At 39.8% G+C, this 24,321-nt stretch overlaps 3 protein-coding genes across 4 annotated transcripts in view; 1 reads left to right on the top strand and 2 right to left on the bottom strand.

Moving 5' to 3' along the window:
• LOC114642086 (zinc finger protein 664-like) overlaps window positions 1–14,704 on the top strand; it is a 396,955-nt gene extending 382,251 nt beyond the window's left edge. Inside the window, exon 3 of one of the 2 annotated variants that reach the window (XM_051921852.1) lies at window positions 13,788–14,704. In XM_051921852.1, coding sequence (XP_051777812.1) covers window positions 13,788–14,689 — 902 coding nt within the window. In that variant the 3' untranslated portion in view covers window positions 14,690–14,704. Of the gene's footprint in view, window positions 1–13,781 lie in introns of both variants that reach the window. The other variant, XM_051921853.1, reaches the window with a different exon arrangement.
• The window catches only part of LOC114642082 (zinc finger protein 883-like), a 422,053-nt gene that overhangs the window by 213,509 nt on the left and 184,223 nt on the right, over window positions 1–24,321 (bottom strand). The gene's annotated exons all lie outside the window — the stretch shown is intronic.
• The window catches only part of LOC114643402 (zinc finger protein OZF-like), a 719,868-nt gene that overhangs the window by 629,961 nt on the left and 65,586 nt on the right, over window positions 1–24,321 (bottom strand). The gene's annotated exons all lie outside the window — the stretch shown is intronic.

Here is a 24,321-nt window from a genome sequence, read left to right as displayed (position 1 = left end):
TTTACATATAACTTGATAAATATTCTGTATGTCTTTATGTCTTTATTTGATTTTTAGGCAAAGCAATGTAATTTAGTATTACTTTGGTGAGAGGCATTTGTGTTTAACCCCCCCTAACCCCCCCCCCCCCTTCCTTTTACGACTGAGCTTTTTTGAATTTTACGACAGGATTTGGGGGAAGATGTGCCTTAAACCAGTTTGGTTAGTGTTTCTTTGCTTAATTCATTTCTCACAATACTGGGAGGTGCTGCTGTTTAATAGGAGTTTATTACTGTGTTAAGTACTAAAATATTTGTGATGTGTGCAGAGTGTACTTAAACATGATGAAGCTGATAAACTTGAAACTTATTTCAAAGTTGTTGATAATGGCAAAGTTGTTTTGAAGAATGTTTTTGTCCTGGAGCATGCCAGACTTGCCAACCAGTCGCTGATCTCATCACCTGACCACGTTAATTTAAACAATTGTCACATTTAGTGATTGTGTGCCGACCATTCAGCAGAGTCGTGCTCAGCCCTGTTTCTAACAACCAATAGCATGCTGCTGATGACACCTGTGGTGTACAAAGGGTTAACAGCAGTAGTTCTTCAGCAGCAATCTTCACCTTTTATTTTGCTATCTGAAACACGAAACAACAGAAAGAGGAACATCTCTTATTTCTGTTAGGTTCAAAACCTGCAGTTTCTTAGCACTTAACTCTATGCCTTCTACTTTAGGGAAACATTCACTGGTTGTCTGCTCTCCTGCACACACAGTCTGCCCTTCAGACTAAAAACAAAATCAAACCTGTTTAAATGTATCTTAGCGAGTCGCAGGCTAGTTGAAGTCAGACATTGGGTGTCTCACATTAGGCGGCCATCTTTACAGGGACACACTGCCAACTGCCTTCATCTCATTAAGATTATGTAAATGAAGGCTGTGACTTAAATAATGGTTTGGGATTTTGTAAGCTTAGGACAGTTTCACATTAGACAAGTTGACCAGCAATTTTAAGTTCCTCCTTCATATGCCTCTGTTTTTTAACATAATCCTGAGGCCTAACTTGTATAAACCTTCCTTAACATTAACTATTAATAAAATTCCAGGACCCTAACAGTATTGATTGTTCAATCAAAGTAGTGAATACTGTTGACACACAACTGTGCAAGATGGCCTCCTTCTTTTTCTACCCTGATGGACCCTCCTTTCATTCCCAAAATCATTTTACAGCTAATGTGACATGAAAAGTGATGAGTTACTGTCTGATTGCTATGAACTGTCTGACTTAACATCAGCTTTAACTAACAGGATGTTATTAAAAATCAAATGTCCTCAGATCTGAATGATGCAGTTTTAATGGAATTGATTCCTGTTTTTTTCCACAGAGAGATAAAACTCTGCCATTTACTGTAACATTTAAATGGATGTGAAAGAGGAGACGTGTGAGGCTGACCTGAATATCATGGAGAAGAGGACCATAAATGTTAAGGAGGAGGACTGTGAGTGGGAGAATCTGGTCATTAAGGAAGAGGTCTGTGAACTGGGGTCAGTGAGTATTAAAGAGGAGTGTGTCAGCACTGAGACTGTCAAGGAAGATGACCTTCATTTTGGAGATCAAGATGGAGCAGTGACAGAGTTAGTCTTTTCTCAAAGCAGACATTCTTCATCTCTGGAGTCTTCCATCAATGTAAAATATGAATCATTACAGTCTGATAGAAAGACGACTGAAGAAATGTCATCTCCTAGGACTGAGGAAAGTCAGCCATTACCTAAGACGTCATCTGAAACAAGTAAGTGAAAAATAACAATCGGTGTACATTTTAGAGTCCGGGTTATGGGTCTGAAATTGCTGTCTTGTGCTTTTTTTTTTTTTTTTAAAGAAACTTAGGACTCTGCACTTCTTCAATTATTGTTTGTAACATTATGCAAACACTCTAAGCCTGATTTTGGTAAAAAAAAAAAAAAGAAGAAGTTTGTGAACCCTTTCGAATTCCTTTTATTTCTCCTAATTCTGTGGTCTGATCTTCAATTAAGTTCCTATAGCAGACAAACACAGTCATCTTAACTAATAACAAACAATGAGACCCTTGTCATTCCTTAATACCATTAAACATGGGAACAGTCCAGTTTGTGACCCCCTGCCTTTAGAAACTTTCTGATCCTCCTTTAGCTGTAATGACCTTCACCAAACATTTCCTGCAACTGCCACTCAGGGTTCAATTTCTTGTCTCTTCATCATTTCAAAAGTTTTCAGTTCCTTGATGTCTCAGAGATTCCTTCAGTGATCAGCTGATTTCAGGTAAAACCAACGAATCCTAAGCTCTTCGTTTTGATTTGCCAGTCCGGAACACCAGCTTTCTTCTGTTTAAGCCTTTCTCTTGTTGACTTCTTTTGTTTCAGCTGTTTGTCTTTTTCATTCCCTAACTTCTCTCAAGCTTTCACTTTCATGACTTCTCCTATCAGATTTCTTTCTAACAATTTTTAATTCAGTGCTACATTGATGATGGCATCCTGTCCTGGTCCTGCAGAAGCAAAAAAGCCCTAAACTGTGATTCTACCATGAGGTGGGTGATAAAAATGGTGTGCAGTGATCTTTTTACCTCCACACCAATGTGAATTGGGAACACACACATGGTGACATGGGGATTCAGGCAATCAAAAGACCCACACACCAGACCAGGGGTGACATTTATAAAACATTGCATGGAATTGAGTGTGAAAATATGCACACACAAAACCCCCCAAAAAACTGGAAAATGTGTACGCCCAGAAAAAAATCAGGTTTATAAACCGGATGTATGCACATTACTACAAAATTTACTTTTTGTAAATCATAGTCACTTTTTAAATATGTATATGTGAACACTCCTTTACCTGCCACCCTGAAAACATTCACCTATGGAGCCTACTAATCCATCACCTCTGTATGCAATCATGATGCTGCAGAACTTCATTAGCTGGTAGATCTGCCTCTTCCTCCTGACACTTGGAGACCCCATCACCTGCATTCGAGAATATCTGGCTTTGCTCTTCATCTGAGAGTGAAAGATTACACATGTAGTTACAACGCCTCTCCTTTCTGCTCTGGGGTTCAGGAAAAGTGTAGGGCAAAACTGTCTGTGCAGGAAGACACTGTCACCTGGCACATGTAATGACATGATTGCTGTTATAATGAAAAGGTCAGGTCATATGAAACACTGAGGGATCAGCAGGTTACTTCACCAACACATACTTCACCATGTAAAGCAACATCACTTCTGTCAAAGCTACTTTGTCTCAAAATAAATGAATCGTGGTTTGAGTGAGGCCATGGAGATGTGACGTTTGTCAGGCACATCTTAGATGACTTGTGTATTAATGGAATGTCACTGCTTACGGTTAACAAAAGCAGCTTCAGTCTTGCTAGGTGCCCTTTCTGCAATATGAGTGCAGTAAAGTGTTCCAGTTGTGTTAGGAGAGCTGGACACAGCTGCAGATTGAGTTTTTGTGTTGGCAAAAACATGTCATGTGTTATGTGTGTACACCCACACTGTACAAAAACAAGATGTAGTGCATCAGCAGTCAGTTAATGGCTTCCAGCACAGCAGACATAATGGAGTGAAGCGAAGAGACATCAACTGGCAGATATAAAGTGATGACAATGTAGAATTTCTTCAGTGCCAATACGTATCATTGGCTCTCCTAATGGGAACTAAAATACAATCTGTACATCATAGCTCCAATTTTTGAGGTGTCATGATTGTCACATCAATGCACATTATAATAAAGGCTTGGTGAATTGAATTATTCTTGTGAGTCATCATTTAGCTGGTTTGGCTGCCTTTTCCTCTTTGTTCAAGGGTGTCGTCATTTCCCACTTACTGTAAATATGTTTGTTCCCCTGTCAAGTTTTGTAAACCTTGACGTTTGTATGGGAGGTTGCATACACACTTTTCAAGTCCAATTTTATGTGTATGCAAGCTTTATAAATGATGCCTTAGGACCTTCACTAGCCTAACTATAGATAGGTCTCAACCCGGGCAGCCTTACTCCAAACTCAACATGTGGCTTCAGCATGCACAGGCCCAAAATGGATTGTTGGCTTAAATAGTTATAATAAAGCACTCATCAAATGTCAGTAAACAACTGAAGGACCACCTCCCTGATATCAAATATAAACGCTGGGTGTGGTCCTTCAGAAGTGACATTGGTGACCCTACCTCTTAGGGCAGGCATGCGCAACCTTTCCGCTATTGACGGCCGCACTACAGACTTTTTACTTTAATAACGGCCGCACTACAGACTTTTTACTTTAATAACGGCCGCCAGTAAGTCCAAGTAAACTTAATAATGTTTTATGATTTATGTAAAAATTTACAGATTACACATTAAAACAGAGTATGATATATCTGACAATATTCAATTTACTGGTCTACATATGTAAAAAAATGTCTATGAAACGTCATATAGGACAAAAAACCTTTACAGCAATTGTTTCAGGAAGTTTGGAAAACATCGCCATTAATGGCTTCCTTGCTCTTGCATGTTTGCAGACAGACTTGCAAAGTCAGGGGACTCGCTGGAGACCATTAGCCGTATTCCAGACTCTAGATTGCTGTCTACCAATCGGGTTCGGTACTTGTTTTTCAGATATTTCATTCTGGAAAACGCTGCTTCGCACAAATAAGTGCTTCCGAAAAGAACGAGAATGTTCCTGGCCAGTTCTCGTAGTTGTGGGTATTCTACTGCTGATTTCCACGTATCCAGCAGGTCGCTTTCTTCCGTAAACTTTTTCACAAGCTGCTCATTGTTCTTCAACTCTACTAGCTTTCGGCGTCACCATACCGACCCGGCCGACAAAGATTCCGCGGCGTTGAGACCCATTACTCGCTGGAGTCCAGAGACCCTACACCTGCACGGCCGCCATTACGTACACTTTAATATACACGTCCACGGCCGCCAAAGTCCTTGCCCACGGCCGCATGCGGCCGTACGGCCGCAGGTTGCGCACAGCTGTCTTAGGGTCTCACCCACAAATTACAAAGATATTTTGGTAATTAATAAACACAATATAAACAAAACTTGAAATTACATAATCAGAATGCAAAGGCAGGTAATATTTGAAAAAATTTGAAAGCACTAAATAAGCAAAGATTTTCTTTTAAATGCCTATTTGCTCTCCAAGAATTATTTTTATCGGCCTTTGTTATAATTCCCAGCTTTATTCTCCTCTTACTTTCTTATTATCTGTTCTTGACAATCTTTAAGAGTTATCTTAATGTGATGTTGGGACAGCTTAAGTGTTAGCTAAACTAACAGCCTTGATGGTCTGATGAATGGTCTCCTCGTGTCTGTTACATTTCTTACGTTCTTGTTCTGTATGTTCAAGAGCAGATCTTTATGAAGAAGAGACGGCTTTTCAAGAACCCACATTTCATTCCTTTTATTTGTCTCTAAGCAACACCTCCAGTCTCCTCTCACTGATTGAACACCTGACTAGACGGGACTGTAAAGGTTTAAATGACGTGTTCAGCATTGACAGTCCAGTTGTTTGCTTGTTATGAGTTCAGGTTAATTGTGTCTGTTATTGTAGTGCAGTTGAAGATCAGACCACATTCTCAGGAGGAATTTGGGCAAAAATTCAGGAGATGCCAAGGGGTTTGCAAACTTTTTCTTACATCTGTAAAGCAATTTAAATTCTATTGAAGATTTTAAACAACACATTCTTGGAGCTTCTTAATCCAACCGAGTGTCCATCTCTGTGCATCTTTAGCTAACAGTCTTGTGTTTGGCCTGTTTGTGTTGTAATGTGTACAAGAACACAGAGACACAGTTGGTAACCAGTTTTAGGTTAATTTTGCACAAACATTAAGATGTTGTACTTTACACAGAGAACAGCAGAAAATAGAATAAGCTATCAAGTAGTGGGGTAGACAGTAGATTAGGAGCTTTCAAAACTTGACTTGATGTTATTTTAGAAGAATTAAATGGGCTGAATGACCTGTTATCATCCAGATTGTTCTAATAGAGCTGCAGTCACCTGAGAGAAAATTGAAGACTTTTTTGTTGCCTTAGCTCTTCTCTTTATGTATTGCTTCATCTCCCTTTCTCATATAGCAGGCCTTTTTGTGCTTTACTTGAGTATTGTTTAAGTTTTAATTTCTCCAGCTTTGACTTATCTATCATTTAATGGTAAATGTTCAGGTTGCTCAGCTAATGCTGTATTTCAGCTGATGGAAAGAGAAAGTCATTGAAAGGTGGAGTTTAGATTTTCATGGGACTTTTTACATACGCACTTGAGAAGTCTTGGTGTGTTAGAATGTTAATGTTATTTATTGATTGTCATGAGTATCAAGTTGTGTTTAGTAAAGTTTTACTCCATAATAATCATGTGATTATTATGACATCATATTGGTGATTGTTTTAAGGTTGGGTGGAGTATTTGAAATTGCAGAAGAAGTCCTTGTGCTTTTTCAAACAGATTGTTTTCTTTCTGATTTCTTCGTTTAAGAATTATGTGCTTTTTTTTTTTTGAACTCCTGGATTAGACAAAAGATAAGTTTGACTTTCAGTTCTCCCTTTTGGCTCATAGTTTTGGTATCCTCTGCTTATTTTCTTCTTAGTGTCCTAGCCGTTTTACTATTTACAGTATCTCTCTCTCTCTATATATATATATATATATATATATATATATGTGTATATATATATATATATATATATATATATATATATATATATATATAAATAAAAAAATTCACTAAGCAGCCAACCATGGCACGCAAGACTGAGCCACGGCCGCCAACTCACAGAGCCCCGCCCACCAACTCTAAGACCATGGGATATGCACGACAGAGCCCCGCCCACCAACTTTAACCCTCCTCCCGCGTCATGGGATACACACGACCGCGTCCACCCTCACAAACTGTTTTACACGCTGCATTCAGCGATTCCCATCCGCGACAAACATACTTTCTCTTAGATGGTCCTGCAGGAACAGGGATAACCTTTGTCTACAAAAACCTGATTCATACCATACTAAGAGCATAGTGTTTTTGTTGGCTTGCCTGCCCGCCCGCCTGCCCGCCTGACTGTTACCAGCATTCACTGCAATGTACTGGAGTGTAAAACTATCACAGCTGCTACCTCACAAACTGTCCTTATTCCCCGGATTTCCCTGACCCCATCAGATTCAAATTTGCCTTTTACTTTTACACGCCGACAATTTCCTGTTAGATTAGCCTTTGTAATGACAATTAATTAGGCACAGGGCCAAACTTTCAAAACGACATGCCTCTATCTGCCAACTCTAAAACCATGGGATACGCGCGACAGAGCCCCGCCTGCCAACTCTAACCCTCCTCCCGCGTCCACCCTCACTCTCGAGGCATGCACACTGCCTGCTCATGTGCCCTCATGCAACACCTCACCAAACACCGCCTCAGTTGCTTTTGTCTCTGCTACAGTCCACATGCGCCATTGAGCCACATTGACGTTTCATTGTTCTTTTCAGTTCCGGTTGCTTTTCTATATATAATCCACCAAGTCGCCTGACCATGGGATACGAACGACAGAGCTCCGACCGCCAACTCTAACCCTCCTCCCATGTCCACCCTCGCTCTCGAGGCACTGCTTGCTCATGTTCCCGCCCCCAACACCTCACCAAACACATCTTCACTCGCTTTGGTCTGTGCTAAAGTCCACATGCAGCTGTGAGCCACTTTGACTGTTCATTTGCCTATCATGGCCACCACTTCAAATGTATTTCATGGAAACAACACTTCTTTCAATGTTATACAAATTCCTGCATCAGGTAACTGTTGTTTCTATCATTCGTTTTTTTGTGGAAAAATGTCATCGACGAAACTGTTGCTCTCGAACTTTGCAACATGGCTGTCACCCTTGTTTGCCAACATTGGGATAACTTCGGCGACATGCTGTCCGTTGTTATTAGTCACTGAAGCATAGTCATACAGTCTGCTCAACAATACGCTGACTACATGAATACTTCCGGAGTTTATGGTAGCGAGGCTGAAATTGTGGCGATGTCCCAAATACTTCCTCACAAACTGTCCTTATTCCCTGGATATACCTGACCCCATCAAATTCAAATTTGCCTTTTACTTTTACATGCAGACACTTTTCTGTTAGATTGGTCTTTGCAATGACAATTAATAAGGCACAGGGCCAAACTTTCAAAAAGATATGCCTGTATCTGCCAAAACCAGTTTTCGGTCACGGACAATTGTATGTTGCTCTCTCCAGAGTTCCATCTTTTCATTCACTCAGTCGTATCCTCAAACCCACCCCATTTGGACAACTGTGTCTTTCAGGAAGTGTTCACCCATCAATAAATAATTATGCGCCGTATGCTACGCCGCGGGTTGGCTACTACACATTATTATCTATGCAGTATAGAGTCTGAATTGACCACGTTCAAGAACTTGGGAGTAAAGACCACTGTAAGGAGCTCTGGACAGGAGCTTGTTGGTGTTTGTCATGATGACAGCCCTAGTAGTCTTTAGAGGATAGCAGTAGTAAGGGAAACTGTCAAGTTGAAGAATGAAGCCTTTAATGTAATCTTAGCAGGAACATCTCCTGATGTGAATGAAATTAATCAAAAAGGTGACAGACACCTGCAATTGATTAATAAAAACCCACAGAATGAATAATAAAGACTTCATTTGCATACATGAACTTATATTAACTTTAATACACAGTAAAACGCAACACATTTAATTTCAGTTAGCATAGTGCACATCCATGACTATTATAAAGGGCTGTATAAGTGAGACCGGTGTGAGATAAAGCTGACCAGTCCTGGTTTCACCTGCCACTCCTCATCCAGAGCAGACACTAATACGATTAATGGCTCTGATCTCGGGTTTCTTCAACTTATAATTTTTTTCCTAGATAAATGGTGCTCCTGTGAGTCAGTACATTAATACTTCTCTTTGTTCATTCTTCTGTATTGCTTTAGTGATATAAATGCAAAATATATACCAAAATAGCTTATTTAGGAGTCCACATGATGCTCAATTGAATAATGGCTGTATTGTAAGAGTACTCAATGACACTATCCTTCAATTACTGTTGTTACAAATTAATCTAAAAAATGCATCAACATACCTTTTGTGGTTTTTGGTGTGACATATGAATTGTTCAGATTGGAAGACGCACCCTGGTTCTTTGCATTCAAGGCCAGTAAAGAAGCCCAGAGGAGTTTGATTGAGGATGGCATGGCGGCTGATAACTCCGGAGCAGTTTCCACTGTTAATCGACAGACAGCCTTTATATCGAAACAAAATGGAGTTCTAAGTGTGACCTGAATGCATCAGAAGAGAGGAGGTTATCTGACTTTCTTAGTGATATTGTAGAAATTAGAAACGAAAAGCAGAAACTCCTGTCAGTTTTAATTCAGGTCTGTACTCAAATTGTGCAGCATCCCATGGAGAATACAGTCCTTTTATGCTGAGACCCAATATCCACATAAGAAACTTGACAGACAATAAGATGGATCAAGGAGAGGCAAAATCAGAATTATTGGAGTTTCATATAATAAGAGTGGGAAAATGTTTGGCTTTATGAAGAAATAATGGCTTTTTTGGTTTTCAACCATTTCTAATTTCAGGCCGGGCACACAGAATACATACCAGGCAAAGTGACATGTCTACGTCCAGTTCTGACTGAGTTACTATTCTGAAAGATGCACAACAAAAATTCAAATGTAACATTTGAAGGATGGAAGGTCTAATTTTACTCCCAATTATTCAGTTAACACCACACCAACCCCACAAGACCTCATCTCTGGTGATCAACAATGCTCCTCAAATTGATCTTTCTGCTTTCCTGATATGTCTGGCCAAGCTTCAGACTTCTTCACTGGGGGGCAGCGGCATTTCACTGACCCTCAACAGACGCTCAGTGTCCTTGACTCCATGTCACTGGTGCTTGACCGCGTTGACTGTTTTATGTATAATATACCAGTACTGCTTAGAAATTTTCCGGAATATTGATTCATAATGGCTGCTTCTTCCTTTTTTTCTTGTGTGTATTTTGTGGGTGTACATACACATGTGATTAGAGAGTCATTGCAGGTTGTGAGAGGTCAGGACCTTTCATGCTCCACATTCTCTCAACCCACAGTTGTTTAATATTTGCTTTCATGTCATATTTATTTTCAGATGTGTTTTTTCATATTTTCACCTCATTGACTCTTGTGTTGTGAATGTAGGGGTTAAGATGGGATTGTTTACTGAGCTCTCTCCATGTTTACCCATTCATAATGTAAATGTGACACTGTTCCCCTAGCTTAGGCGTCACCAGATGGATACTCATTACTTCATAAGTGTAGAGATTCTGGTCGAGGAGGAGGCCTTGGAATAATTCATTGTAACAAAGTGCAAATCACATCTAAAAATTTAGGCGAGTTTACATCCTTTGAGGCATTCATTTTAAGTAATAAAACAGATTCCAACCCAATTATAGTGCTAGTCTACAGACCTCCAGGGCCATATTCATTGTTCATGACTGAATTTAGCAACCCTTTATCTGATTTGGCTATAAATTATGATCATGTAGTACTGATAGGGGGATTTTAATGTACACATTGATGTGGAAACTGATACTTTTAGCAAATGTTTTACTTATTTGTTAAATTCTGTTGGATTTTGTCAGATTGTCAAAGGTCCAACTCATAATCATAACCACACATTAGATTTAATTATAACTTACAAAGTTGAAATTCAAAATTTAAATATTACTCCATTAAATTGTTTTCGATCACTACTTAATTACATTTGATTTAGTCCTGCCCTTGCCAACGCACTTACAGATTAAAACAAAGACAGTGCGACATCTAGATTGTAATTCTGCTTCAGTATTTATAGATACTTTGAGTAAGTTGAGTGTAATTGTGTTAAACCATATAGATCAGTTAACATCAAATGTAAACGTGGAAAACAATTTAGATCAGCTAACATCACATTATAATGTGACCTTGAGAGATGCTCTGCACACAGTGGCTCTCCTTAAAACAAAAGTGATCAAAGCACATAGAAACTCTCCCTGGTTTAATGAAAACACTCGAGCTCTTAAATTAGAGTGTTGAAACCTGGAGTGCAGATGGAGAACAACAAAGCTACATGTCTTTCAAATTGTATGGACAGAGAATGTTAAAAAATTTAAAAAAGCTCTCTTTAAAGCTCGCTCAGAATACTATTCCTCAATAATAGACAGCAATAATAAAAATCTTTGGGTACTGTTTAGAACAGTGGCTAAATTAGCAAATGGGAATTCAGATGTACAGTGCAAAATGCCAACAGATATTAGCAGTACAGACTTTATGAACTTCTTCAATGAGATCCCAGCTCTCAGCATCACAGTATAAACCAAATACTAGCTTAGCAGACCCTGTCTCGCATTGCTTTCAGCACTTTAGTAATTTTAATCCTGTAACTGAGCAGAAAATCTTAACTTTAATTTCTGAAATGAAGTCCATTACTTGTTACCTAGATCCAGTGCCAACAAAACTAGTAAAAAGTGCAATGGATGTTCTTGCTATTCTAAACATTATCAATAGTTCTTTATTGCATGGCACAGTACCTGAAGCACTAAAAGTGTCAGTCATTAAACCATTATTTAAGTCAGACCTAGACGCATGCATACTAAATCATCCATCCATTATCCAACCCTTTATATCCTAACTACAGGGTCACGGGGATCTGCTGGAGTCAATCCCATCCAACACAGGGTGCAAGGCAGGAAACAAACCCCGGGCAGGGCACCAGCCCACTGCATACTAAATAATTATAGGCCTATTTCAAATTTAATCTTTCTCTCTCTAAAATACTAGAAAAAGTAATCGGCAATCAGCTTCAGTCACACCCTATCCATTACAATTTATTTGAGAAATTCCAGTCTGGTTTCCGCACTGGTCATAGTACAGAAACGGCACTAACGAGGTTTGTAAACAACATTCTGATATCCGCTGATGAAGAAAACTCCACTCTAATTATGTTGTTAGACTTAAGTGCAGCATTTGACACCATTGACCATTCTATTTTACTGCACAGGCTAGAAAATGATGTTGGGCTTACATGCACTGTGCTCGCTTGGTTTTGTTCTTTATCAAATCGATTCCAATATGTACAGAAATATGCTGACAGTACTCTGTTATACACAGAAGTACTGGGACCTTTACTGTTTTCACTTTACATGCTTCCACTAGGATCTCTCATTAGGAAACATAATGTTAAGGATCTCTCATTAGGAAACATAATGTTAATTTTCACTCGCATGCAGATGACACCCAGTTATACCTTTTTCATTTAGATCAAATGAAGTTTCTCCAATGTTGTCTTTAATTAGTTGTGTCAGTGAATTAAAGGAGTGGATGGATGAGAACTACTTGTCGTTAAACACAGATACAACAGAGATGTTAATTATTGGAGAGAATGACGCTGATCACAACAATATTTTGTCATCATTTAACTCTGTTGGAGTCGCCATTAATTTTACAGAATCAGTCCACAATCTATGAGTTATCTTTGACTCTAGCATGTCATTTAAAGCACATATTACAAAGTTGTCCAAATCATGTTTGTTCCATCTTAATAATGTTGGGAAATAAAGGCGCTTTCTAAATAAACAGGATTCTGAGAAAAGTATTCATGCATTTATTTCTAATAGGATTGACTACTGCAATGCTATGTTCACTGGATATTCAAACTGTTCTTTATACAGCCTCCAGTTAATCCAAAATGCTGCTGCAAGAATTATTACAAGAACAAGAAAATACGAACACATAACTCCAGTTCTTAAATCCTTACACTGGCTCCCAGTTAAGTTTAGGGCAGATTTCAAAATCCTCCTTTTAACATATAAAGCATTAAATGGCCGAGGTCCGGTTACTTGTCTGATTTTTTTTTTCTTTTTCCCTTAAACTTTCCCCTCTGCTGAACTCCCATCTTTGGGGTGATTGATGTGTTTTTTTAATTTTATTAATTTACCAAAACTCTCACAAAATGATGTTGCTTTTCTGGAGGACCCTGTTTTAGCTGAGGAAATTAAATCCATTAAATACATTTTAAAATCAATTTGCAACAAAAAAAGCCCCTGACGCAGGTGGTATGAAGGCAGAAGTATATTTTGCATTTCGGCCACAAGTGTCTAGTTTGCTGTTTCAGGTCAGGTGTTGCGTGGGTCTCTGGGCTTTTTCAGTGACCTGCGTGTTTTATTCATTTAAATTGTAGTCTGTTCTCATTGTATATTTAAAATGTTTTTGCTTTACTATCCTCTGCCTCTTTTTAAAATCAAATTTAAAAAATAATATGGAGTCAGGTGGCTTTGGATTGTTTACAAATATTAAGACACATTCTGTTTAATAAAAGTTCATTTCACATTTTTGACATGATGCTCTCCAGTGTAATGATGGGTTATGACTATTACTTTCTACCTGCAATAATTAACAATATATAATGTTATAATATTTCAAGAATATGATGAGAAAATGATGATGCCATTCTGTAATGTAGTTAAAAAAAAAATCAGCAGTAGTCTTGTTGATTGTGCCTGTCACATGTGATCTATTTATTTTAATATTTTAACTTCTTGGCTCCTATAATTGTGCTCATGTGATGAGTAGTTGAAATACAAATGAAAAAATGAACAAGTTGAGTCTCTATTCACTTACTACTTAAGTCTTATGATTGCTTATGTTTATCAAAAGTTTGTTCATAAGTTATACCAATATTTATGTAGTGTTGTAAGATAATGTCAGTATGAAAGTGGTGGGTTAAAAACTTAATTTTTTTTTCTTTTAAACTTTATACAGGAATCAAACTTCACTGCTGTTCTGAATGTGGTAAACAGTTTTCAAAGAGAAGCAGTCTTCAGACCCACCAAAGAATCCACACAGGAGAGAAGCCATATGACTGTTCTGAATGTGGTAAACAGTTTTCACATAGAAGCAGTCTTCAGCGCCACCAAAGAATTCACACAGGAGAGAAGCCGTATTTCTGCTCTGAATGTGGTAAAAAGTTTACACAGAGAAGGAATCTTCATATCCACCAAAGAATCCACACAGGGGAGAAGCCATATTGCTGCTCTGAATGTGGAGAAAAGTTTTCACGGAACAGCCATTTTAAGAGCCACCAAAGAATCCACACAGGAGAGAAGCCATATGACTGCTCTGAATGTGGCAAACAGTTTTCAGAAAGAAGCCATCTTCAGAGCCACCAAATAATTCACACAGGAGAGAAGCCATATTGCTGCTCTGAATGTGGCAAAAAGTTTTCACGGAAAAGCCATCTTCAGATCCACCAAAGAATTCACACAGGGGAGAAGCCATATGACTGTTCTGAATGTGGTATAAAGTTTTCACATAGAAGCAGTCTTCAGAGCCACCAAAGAATTCACACAGGAGAGAAGGTGTATGACTGTTCTGAATGTGGTAAAAAGTTTTCACAGAAAACCCATCTTCAGATCCACCAAAGAATTCACACAGGAGAAAAGCCATATGACTGTTCTGAATGTGGTAAAAAGTTTGCACAGAGAAGCAGTCTTCAAAGCCACCAAAGAATTCACACTGGAGAGAAGCCGTATTTCTGCTCTGAATGTGGCAGAAAGTTTTCACATAGTAGCAGTCTTCAGAAACATCAAAGAATTCACACACGAGAGAAAAAAATGACAAACTCCCCCACCTTGTCCACAGATGAACACAGTACAATATGCTGAGCAGCAGAAGAAAGAATTCAAAAAAGTTTAATGAAAACAAAAAAGATCTAATTGGGGAAACTACAAGTAAAGTGGTAAATACACTGCACCCCTCCAACAGCCTAATGTGGAAACAGAACTGATTCATGCATGGCTTATGAGGGGCGAACTAAGACCAAAACATGTACGCCTCATCATAGGTGCACAAAACAGTGGCTTGGACACAAAATGGTTCAGATTAAAAATAGAAAAAATAAATAACCCATAATTGTCACTTCTACCACAAAGAGCTAGAAACAGTCACACATCTTGTTGCCTGGTGTGAGGTACTGATTGCTGATGATTATACACTGCACAATACCTCAAAGTGGCCAGGCTCATTCACTGGAAACTCTGCAAGAAGTACAACTTACCAGCACCGGAAAGACACTGGGACCACAACTCAGACAGCACAATGGAAAATGAGGAGGTGCAGGTCACTTGTAGCACATCAATACTGACTGACTAAAAATAGAGGCCAGAAAACCAGATGTAAGAAATCCTGGATAACAGAAGTATTAGTTCCTAGTTACTACTCAGTCCTAAAAATGAAGAGGCAAGAAAGAAACAAAATACCAAGAAATGCAGTCTGAGATATGCCAAATGAAATGTGGACCCAAAAACGGAAGGACTGCATGTTGTTCTAGGATGAACAGGACTGATAAAGAAAAATGTTCAGGCCCATCTTAACAAATTGCATTACCTCCTTATGGCCTGCATAAAGAAGCCTTATTAGGAACAATTCAGGTTGTACACTGAGTCCTTGTGAGAAACTTACGAGAGTGAGAAGTTAAACAGTACAATGAGACTGTCCTGAGTAAAGAGTGACGTTCACTCATTTTGATGTTAACCACACCAAGAAAATTTGGAAGAATTAAACCTGAGAGAAGCTGAATTGCTGTTCTTAATGTGGTAAACAATTCTGGCACAGAAATACTCTTCTGATGCACATTAAAATTCACGCAGGAGAGAAGCCATATGGGTGTTCTGAATGTGGCAAACAGTTTTCATGGAGAAACAACCTTTTGGATACAACAGCAAGATTTATTTGTATTGCACATTTTCATATAAACAGTGTAGCTCAAACTGCTTTACAAGATGTAATAAGAAGGAAGTTAATATAAAACATAAACAAGACTAGGCAATAATATACAGTATGTAACAAAGAAAAAGGTAATGTTGAATGGCCAAGTGGACAGAAAAAAAGAAAAAAAAGAAAAAACTCCAGTTACGCCGAAGAGAAAAAAATCTGCAGGGGATCCAAGGCCAAAACATTGCTGGGCCGCCACTGGGCATTCTAGCTAACATTGTACCTAAATCAGTCCTCATGGTTTACATGCTTCACATGAAGATGTTGATGATGATGGCCATGTGGACACCTGGGACACCCGCCATTCAGTCCATAAGCACGAGGCAGTGTGGTATGTTGATCAGGAGGTGGTGGAGCACATCATCACCACAGAAGAAATGGAGAAGACAGCAGAGAATAGTACAGATTAGTATGGAACTGCACATCACAGAGGAAAATGATAATCCAGTGTCCATATAGACTAACAGGGATACAACTAAAATGTAGCTATGAAAAGCCATTTTAAAATAATGTGTTGTTATCATTGTTTTTAATGTTCTACAGTATTAGCCTGGTGAATTTTTATTGGTAAAATATTTTAAATTTTAGACGTGTAACAGCAAAAGGCCACCTCACCAATTCTTTTCAGATTGGATAATGAAATTATAAGTTGACCTTCATTTGAAGATCTGAGGTTATGACTGGGAGTGTAAGGGGACAGACATTCCAAAATGTAGGACTGGGTGAGATTATTTAAGGCTGTGTAAACCATTACAGTCGATCTCCTACTTACAAGCAGGTTCCATTCCAGCAGTCTGTTTGTAAGTCCATTTTGTTTATAAATCCAGCACATATTGGCATCTGTTGATAAATGTTTTAGTTTCAGACGTCTCTTGATTTGGACATATAAACAATGTGTTTTGGTAGTTTTTAATGTACTTTGAGTATTGTACATGAAATAGTTATTTTTGTTATCATAAATATCTTCCCACCCCTGCTGCCACCATTCAGCAGACGTGAATTATCCTTAAGTGCTAATTTTGGACTTGAGGACCACTTTGTTCATATATATGAAAGTTCACATCTCACTAGTTCATAAGTAGGAGACTATCTGTTGTAGTATTTTAAAGTCAATTCTAAATGACACGAGTATCCAATGTAATAACACTAAAACTGATGAGATGTGCTCAGATTTTCTTTTTCTAGTTAAGATTCTTGCTGCTGCATTCTGCACTAACTGTGACTGATTGATTGGCTTTCTTAGGTAGTCCTGTAAAGAATACATTATGGTAATGTGTTTGACTGAAAAGAAAAGTGTGAACTAATTTTTCAATGTCTTATAAAGTTATAAGAAGTCGAACGTTAGCTGTATTCCTGAAGTGGAAAAAGCAGTCCTGGTAATCTGATTAATATGTGATTTCAAATTGAGGTCAGAGTCAGTGATTACTTCTAAATTCTTTACCTCCAACTTCACTTTTAAGCCTAAGCCATCAAGTTTATTTCTAACGCCCTCACAATGTCCATGTTTGCCAATAACTAAGATTTTTCTTTTCTCCTTATTAGTCAGAGGAAGTTACTACTCGTCCATTCAGAAACACAAGTAATACACAGGATCACAAAAGAATTCACACAGGAGAAGCCATTTTGCTGCCCTGAATGTGGAAAACAATTCTGTCACAATAGCACTCAGTCAGTCATTTTCCAAACCGCTGTATCCTATCATAGGGTCACGGGGGTCTGCTGGAGCCAATCCCAGCCAGCATAGGGCACAAGGCAGGAACAAACACCGGGCAGGGCGCCAGCCCACCGCAGACAATACCACTCTTCACAATTGTATTTTTTTATAGCCAAAATTACACAAGAAGTGCTGCAATGGGCTTTAACAGGCCCTGCCTTTTGATAGCCCCCCCCAGCCTTGACTCTCTAAGAAGACAAGGAAAAATTCCCAAAAAAAAAAAAAACCTTTGTAGGGATAAAAATGGAAGAAACCTTAGGAAAGGCAGTTCAAAGAGAGACCCCTTTGCAGGTAGGTAGGGCGTGCAGTGGGTGTCAAAGAGAAGGGGGTCAATACAACACAATACACAGAACAGAACACAAGTAATCCTCAATACAGTATAATAGTGCGATAGACATATGTTGTTCAATATGAGGTTTTAGCTCCTGGGAAATATTTTCTTTTCAATTGCGGCGTTTTAATTAACCTGACTTTAAATAATTATAAATTAAAAAGGTGTTATCCCCCCCCCCAGCATGCAATATGGCGGTCACAAGATTACATGAGAAGTAAGGATGAACTTAGCTTTGTTTAATATCGGCTTACGCTGCATAGTAGACGGAGGAAACACACCGCAGTACTCAGTCCAAGCGTGGGGGCCTTGCGTATGGAGTTAGCAGTCATCGTCACAACGCAGGAGGGTTTTTCTGGACCAATTTGACGTAGTCTCCAGTCTGGCCGTCGAGTTTCCCAATGGCTGGCAATCCTCCAGAATGTTTTATACTGCTTCCTCCATGTGCAAGCCCCCAGATGGCACATAGCCCATTTCCAAACAAGGACAGAAGATTTTGTGCTGACATCAGACAGTAGGTTCAAATAACACACAGTTCTCTTTCAGGCTGACGACACAGTCCTCCAGCTGTCCCGGTCTGTCTTATCCTGTGCTTGGCCCCGCAATTCTGAATGCTGACACTCTGTGCTAAATCTGGCTCAGCTCTGCATACACACAGAAAAGGAATGAAAAATACATTTAAAAGGGTCTGAACAGAGACAGTGACATTAATCTTAATAATATAACAAACTTAATATAACAAACCACCCTTTGTCACTGAATCTGTGACAAAACAATCCCTGAGGATCTTATCCACAAAGTAAAAGGTACTCGATCCCCCTCTACAATGTAAACCGCTCCTCAAGAATGTTTGTAAAGACGTGGGGTGTAGTGCCGATCTCGCTCCTGCTTCACTCGTCTAATACGCAAGTGTAGGTAAATATTTGTAATGGTGAAAATTATAATAATAATAATTAATAGTACAATTGGATGAACAAGTACATTTAAAATAGTGTTACTAGATGGTGACCACTTAGTGAAAAAATCCCACCAGTGATGTGTGGATATTTCTTCAATTTCTTCTGCAGAGGTAATTACTTTCTTTTCATCAGTTTTTAATCTTACTAGTAGGTCCCTTGCTTTTTGTAACGTTACATTAAAAAGATGTTCATATTGTTTAGCATGCTCTAAAATCGCTTTATATTTAGGTAATTCTATCTCATAGGCAAATTGTAAGTGGAGGAATGGGTTAGCTTCTGCTTCCTAATGTATATCCTCCCATGTAGTTAAAACGTAAGTCCTTCCATAATAGTCATCTCGTATTGTACTAACATTGGTGCGACAGGATACCCCTGGGCCCTTGTAATGGGTACCATCACTCCAAGTTATGTTATTTATTGTCACTGCACATGCAGAAGTGGTATCAGTTTCAAACACTTCAGTGGAATTTACTGCTATTTGGCGCCAACAACAGTCTCCAGCTAAAGGATGCAAACAGGGCTGTGGCAATGTACCCACCCTTTGACATACGAACCCTTCTTGCCAGTTATAACAAAAGGCAGGTTCAACAGTATTATTATTCATGTCTGTCCATTTTCTATCTACTATGGGTGCCCACCATGTTCCTCCTAGTAAAACAGGCAGAACATGAAACGGACACCAAACATTGTCATCTTCAGCGGTGGTTGCTACCTGAAATACAGCTTGGCATATTGATTCTTCACACATGAAGGACTTTGGCTACAACCACCAGTCTAATTGTAATTTTAATTCCTTTCTCCAGTGTTGGGGGTCTTTGAATCCCCAATCTGTCTTAAAATTTAAATACTGCTGTATAGCAATAATCTGTTTTAAATAACATGCTGATTCTACATCTATGGCCCATTGGCTTTGCAAACCAGTCCATAAGGACTCATTTAACCATCCATGGTGGGTCTTCCATAAAAGCAACTCCTGTAAATGTCTGTCTGCCAACTCTGGCCCCCAGTGAGCCAAAGTTTGCAAACTGTTAGCTTGTTTTACACCAATAGATGATATTTTGTTATATAGTGCGGCTATATCAGCAGTATTAAGAGACCCTAGACCTAAACCTCCTACTCCTAAACCAGTTCCTATAGCCCCCCAAATGTCTCGCTGTGGCCTTCGTTTTATTTCTACCTTATGAGGAGGCCATAAAGATTGTGTGTGTCTACAATGATATGTTGCATCTGTACTGCGTGGCACTATATTTTCTCCTTTTGGAAAATCATAACATTTTATATCAAACCCACTAACATTAATGTCAAGTGCTACAGTAATTATTTGATGTGCTATCCTAGCTTTTTTACAACCTTTCATTTGCCTGAGTAGTGTTGCGTCAAATGGATAACCATTTCCTCTTCTAGTCTTATGAATTTCCCATAACATTACTGGTACCTTTACATTTGTTGCTGGTTCCTTTTTAAACACATATAATATTACATCATTCTCGGGTGTTGATATTGCAGTCAGTTGTTGCCCCCCTTCAATTGTCCAACGTGATCCTCCATTAGAATCAGGTTTACAATTCATCATAGCCAACCAGACAGATACATTATTATGCACAGTCACAGTTATTTCAGTGTCTTCATAAGTCATAACAGGTAAAGGTAACAGTTCAGGATATTCCAGTTTCATGGAAAACGGAGCCGTAGGTGTCTTGTCTCGTAACTGCCAGGTACAGTTCTTGGTAAGAGTGAAGTTCAATGTCACATACTTTTCTGTTCCTGGCGTGTCAGCAGCCCAAATAACTTTATTGTAGGAGGTGCATCGGCTCCATAAACCGTCTGTACTGATTACTCCACACGTGAGGATAATCTGTGTAAGGGAAAGCAGAGGGGCGACTGAGAGCCCGTTAAAGAACCATTCTGGTGTCTCCTGGTCCTGCTGCTATTATTTCTCCTGCCCTAGGCTTTCACCTTGGAGTTAATACCCATACCTTCCCTCCAATTTCTCCTTTAAACTGTTCAATACTGACTAGGACAGGTGTGACTTTTCTATGTGCAGTTTCCATATGGCCTGTCCTTCAGCTCTGTGTATGTCTTGACTGCCTTGATTTGCTAACACTAAACACCATTCATTTAAACAGATATCTAATGTCTCTGTTAGGCATGCGTCTGGTACAAGCATTTCAACATTTATTCTAACCTCCCTTTCCTGTGGCCACTGACCTGTTATTCCCAAGCTTAGTCTTTCTGATGAGTTTAACTTGATTATGAGTGACTTAGGTGCCCTAAACCAGTAACCCTGTGGGAGTTCATTCATTGTTTGCCAGTGGGCTAATTGTTGTCAGGCAGAGGGCACACACAGGTGGCTCTCCTCCGACATTTTGATGTCTCATAAATGCTGTGGACCCAGCCAACGGACGATTATTGAGGTTAAATAAGGTTTGCTTTAAAACTTTAGTCCAGCCTTTAAGATGAGTCTGCCCAGTTAGTTTTTTAACTTGTTCTTTCAAAAGGCCATTCATTCTCTCAATAAGTCCTGCTGCCTGTGGGTGATAAGGGATATGTAAAGTCCACTGGATTCCAGCTCCTTGAGCCCACTCTTGTACGTCTTTCCCAGCAAAGTGGCTTTCTTGATCACTTTGGATTTCTTCGGACACTTCATATGCTTGGATTAAATGGCTTAGTCCATTAAGTGTAGCTTCTTGGTCAGCTCTTATTGATGGATGAGCTTGTAAAAGTCCAGAATAAGTGTCTACTGCAGTTAAGGCATACAATTGTTTATTTTCTCGTGGCAGTGGCCCAATGTAGTCCACTTGCCAGATTTGTCCTGGTCCAAGTCCTCTCTTCAGTTTACCAGTTGCCTTCTTCTGTAGGGGCCATTGTTTTACTTCTGTACAGGTAGAGCAGTTGTTCACTATTTGTTTAACAATATCATTAGTGACTGGTATACATCGCTGATGACACCATTGATATGTTTTTTCCGCTCCCATATGTCCTGAAGTTTCATGAGCCCACCTTGCTAATGATATTAATGAAGGCTCGATTACGTGTACCTCAGCATAGTGGCACAGCTCATCATCCTCTGTATAGCCTTCGTCCTGTTTGATTTCTCGAACAGCAGCTATCATATCAGCTTGTTGGTTATAAATCCTTTCAAGGGATATCAGTGGGGCATGGGCATCTACATGACCAATGAGGGTCTCCCCTCTCATGCCCATTGTCCAAAGCTGCTCCCACAGTTCTGTGTCACCCCATAGTTCTCTCCCATGAATAGTCCAAGCAGCCCTTTTCCACATGGTTATCCACACTGTTAGTCCTTGATACACTGCCCAGCTATCCGTATAAACAACAATAGGGAAGCTTTGATTTTCTGTTAATGCCATGGCTACAGCAAGAAGTTCAGCCCATTGGCTTGATTTACCTTCCCCTGTTGATGGAGGATGGTCTCAGTGTGAGGCTGATAAGCTACTGCTCTCCAAAGCCGTTTTCCTCCTTCCACAGTTGCTGACCCGTCTGTGAACCAGCTGTTCTCCTGCTGCGCTGGTGTGAGATGATCGTATGCTGGTGTGTCTTTAAAGGGCGACTCCACTACACAACAGGTGGTAAGTCATCTGGATCCTCATATATCTCAGCCCCTGCCATGGCCCCTTGTAATGCACTCGTGTCTTTTCCTTCAAAGTGTGCTCTTGCTTGCAAACACCATTTCCATTTGCATAAAGTTTGATTTTGGGCAGCGCCTGCTCTCGCTCCCAGGCCATTGTCTCTAACCCACCCAGCAATAGGCAAGTTAGTGCGTAGCTTTACCGGAGCAGGACCAGTCTGTCTCTCAGTGTGCAGAAGGGCCCAGTATGCTGTAAGGAGCTGCTTTTCGAGTGGTGTACATTTAGTCTGTGATCCTGTCAGCTGTCGGCTCCACGTTTACTGCCATGCTTTTACCACAAGCTCCACGTAGCAATGTCGTTCTGTTCTGTAGCTTCAAGTTCAAAAGGCAAATCAGCTTCTAAAGGTCCCAGTCCTTGGTGTTGGACTAAAGCTTCTTTAGCGGCCTCAAAAGCAGCGTGTTGTTTTTCTGTCCATTCAAACCATGTCTTTTTCTCGACAACATCATGTATTGGTCTTAAAATTAGTCCCAAATGTGGCACAAAAGCTCTCCAAAAACCCATTAGTCCCACAAAGGATTGAGCTTCTTTTTTATTAGTGGGTGCCTGTAACTTACACAAAGAGTCAATTACTTTTTGGGGCACTCGTTTTTCTGGTCCAAACCACATCATGCCCAGAAATTGAACTTCTCTGGTGGGTCCTTGGATTTTGTCCTTATTTACGGCCCATCCTCTGCTCTCCATGTGCGTTATTAAAGCAGGCAATGCATTTGTTACTGATGATTCATCTCCAGTTAGCGTTATATCATCCACATAATGGAAGCGTCGTACCTTCTCCAACTCTGGGCAGGTAGCCAGGTCTCTTGCTACAAGTCCATGGCACAGTGTAGGGCTGTGTAGGTATCCCTGTGACAGTACTTGGAAAGTGTACTGTCTGTCCTTCCAGGTAAACGCAAACTGATCTTGACTTTGGATTGCAATTGGAATAGAGAAAGAAGCATTAGCCAGGTCGATGACAGCAGGCCACTCTCCTGCATTAGCCATGATGTCTTCTACGATGGTAACGATATCAGGAACTGCAGCAGTCAATTGCGGTGCTTTAGCATTTAGACCTCTGTAGTCGATCGTCATCCTCCAGGAACCATCCGGTTTTCTGACTGGCCACACAGGAGAATTGAAAGGGCTAACCGCAGGTCGAATAATTCCTACCCGCAGTAACTCTTCCACTGTTTCTCCTATTTCTTGTAAACCTCTGTGCAAACGATACTGTTTTAAATTTACAGGTGTGTCAGGTACTGGGATTTCTAAAGGGGTCCATTTCGCTTTTCCTCTTACTATTACTTTAACTGCTCTACACATTAAATTACGAATCCCAAAAGAAAATGTTCCCCATTCTGTTTGTAATGACCTTCCTGTAAGAATATCTATCACCAGAATATATTCAGGCAATTCTGAAATTAGCACATTAGCTTTAAAAGAGGGTGACTTTCCTAGTGCTAAGTGTACTGTGATTAGTTCCGCCTGTATATCTGAGCCCCCGTATCCGTTCACATTTACAATTGGTCCTGAAAAGTTCTGTGGATTCCCGTGAATTAAAGTTACTTCTGCCCCAGTGTCCATAAGTGCCATAACCTGATGTGGTTTTCTTCCGTTACCCCAGTAAATTGTTAGCGGGATGTACGGGCGTCGGTCTCCTGTATGAATGAGCCGTACCTCCCCGCCTACAGGAGACCTGCCATCCCCTCAATACGTCGGTCGGGGTGTGCGCCACGCTTTTGGAAAGTTAAAATATCATCTCGGTTTTTGTTCAGAGTGTCTCTTTTCTGGCTCACTAGGCGGTGCGGTTGGAGTAGTTATGCCCTCTCCATTTTTATGCTTTTTCAGAGCTTGCCATTTCTGAAAAAGTTCTGCAGTTTGTTTGCCATCTATGTCCCTT

Source organism: Erpetoichthys calabaricus (assembly GCF_900747795.2).
Source record: "Erpetoichthys calabaricus chromosome 1 unlocalized genomic scaffold, fErpCal1.3 SUPER_1_unloc_27, whole genome shotgun sequence".
NCBI lineage: Eukaryota > Metazoa > Chordata > Cladistia > Polypteriformes > Polypteridae > Erpetoichthys > Erpetoichthys calabaricus.
The sequence above is the reverse complement of the archived record's forward strand: the minus strand, read 5'-3'. Positions and strand labels throughout refer to the sequence as shown.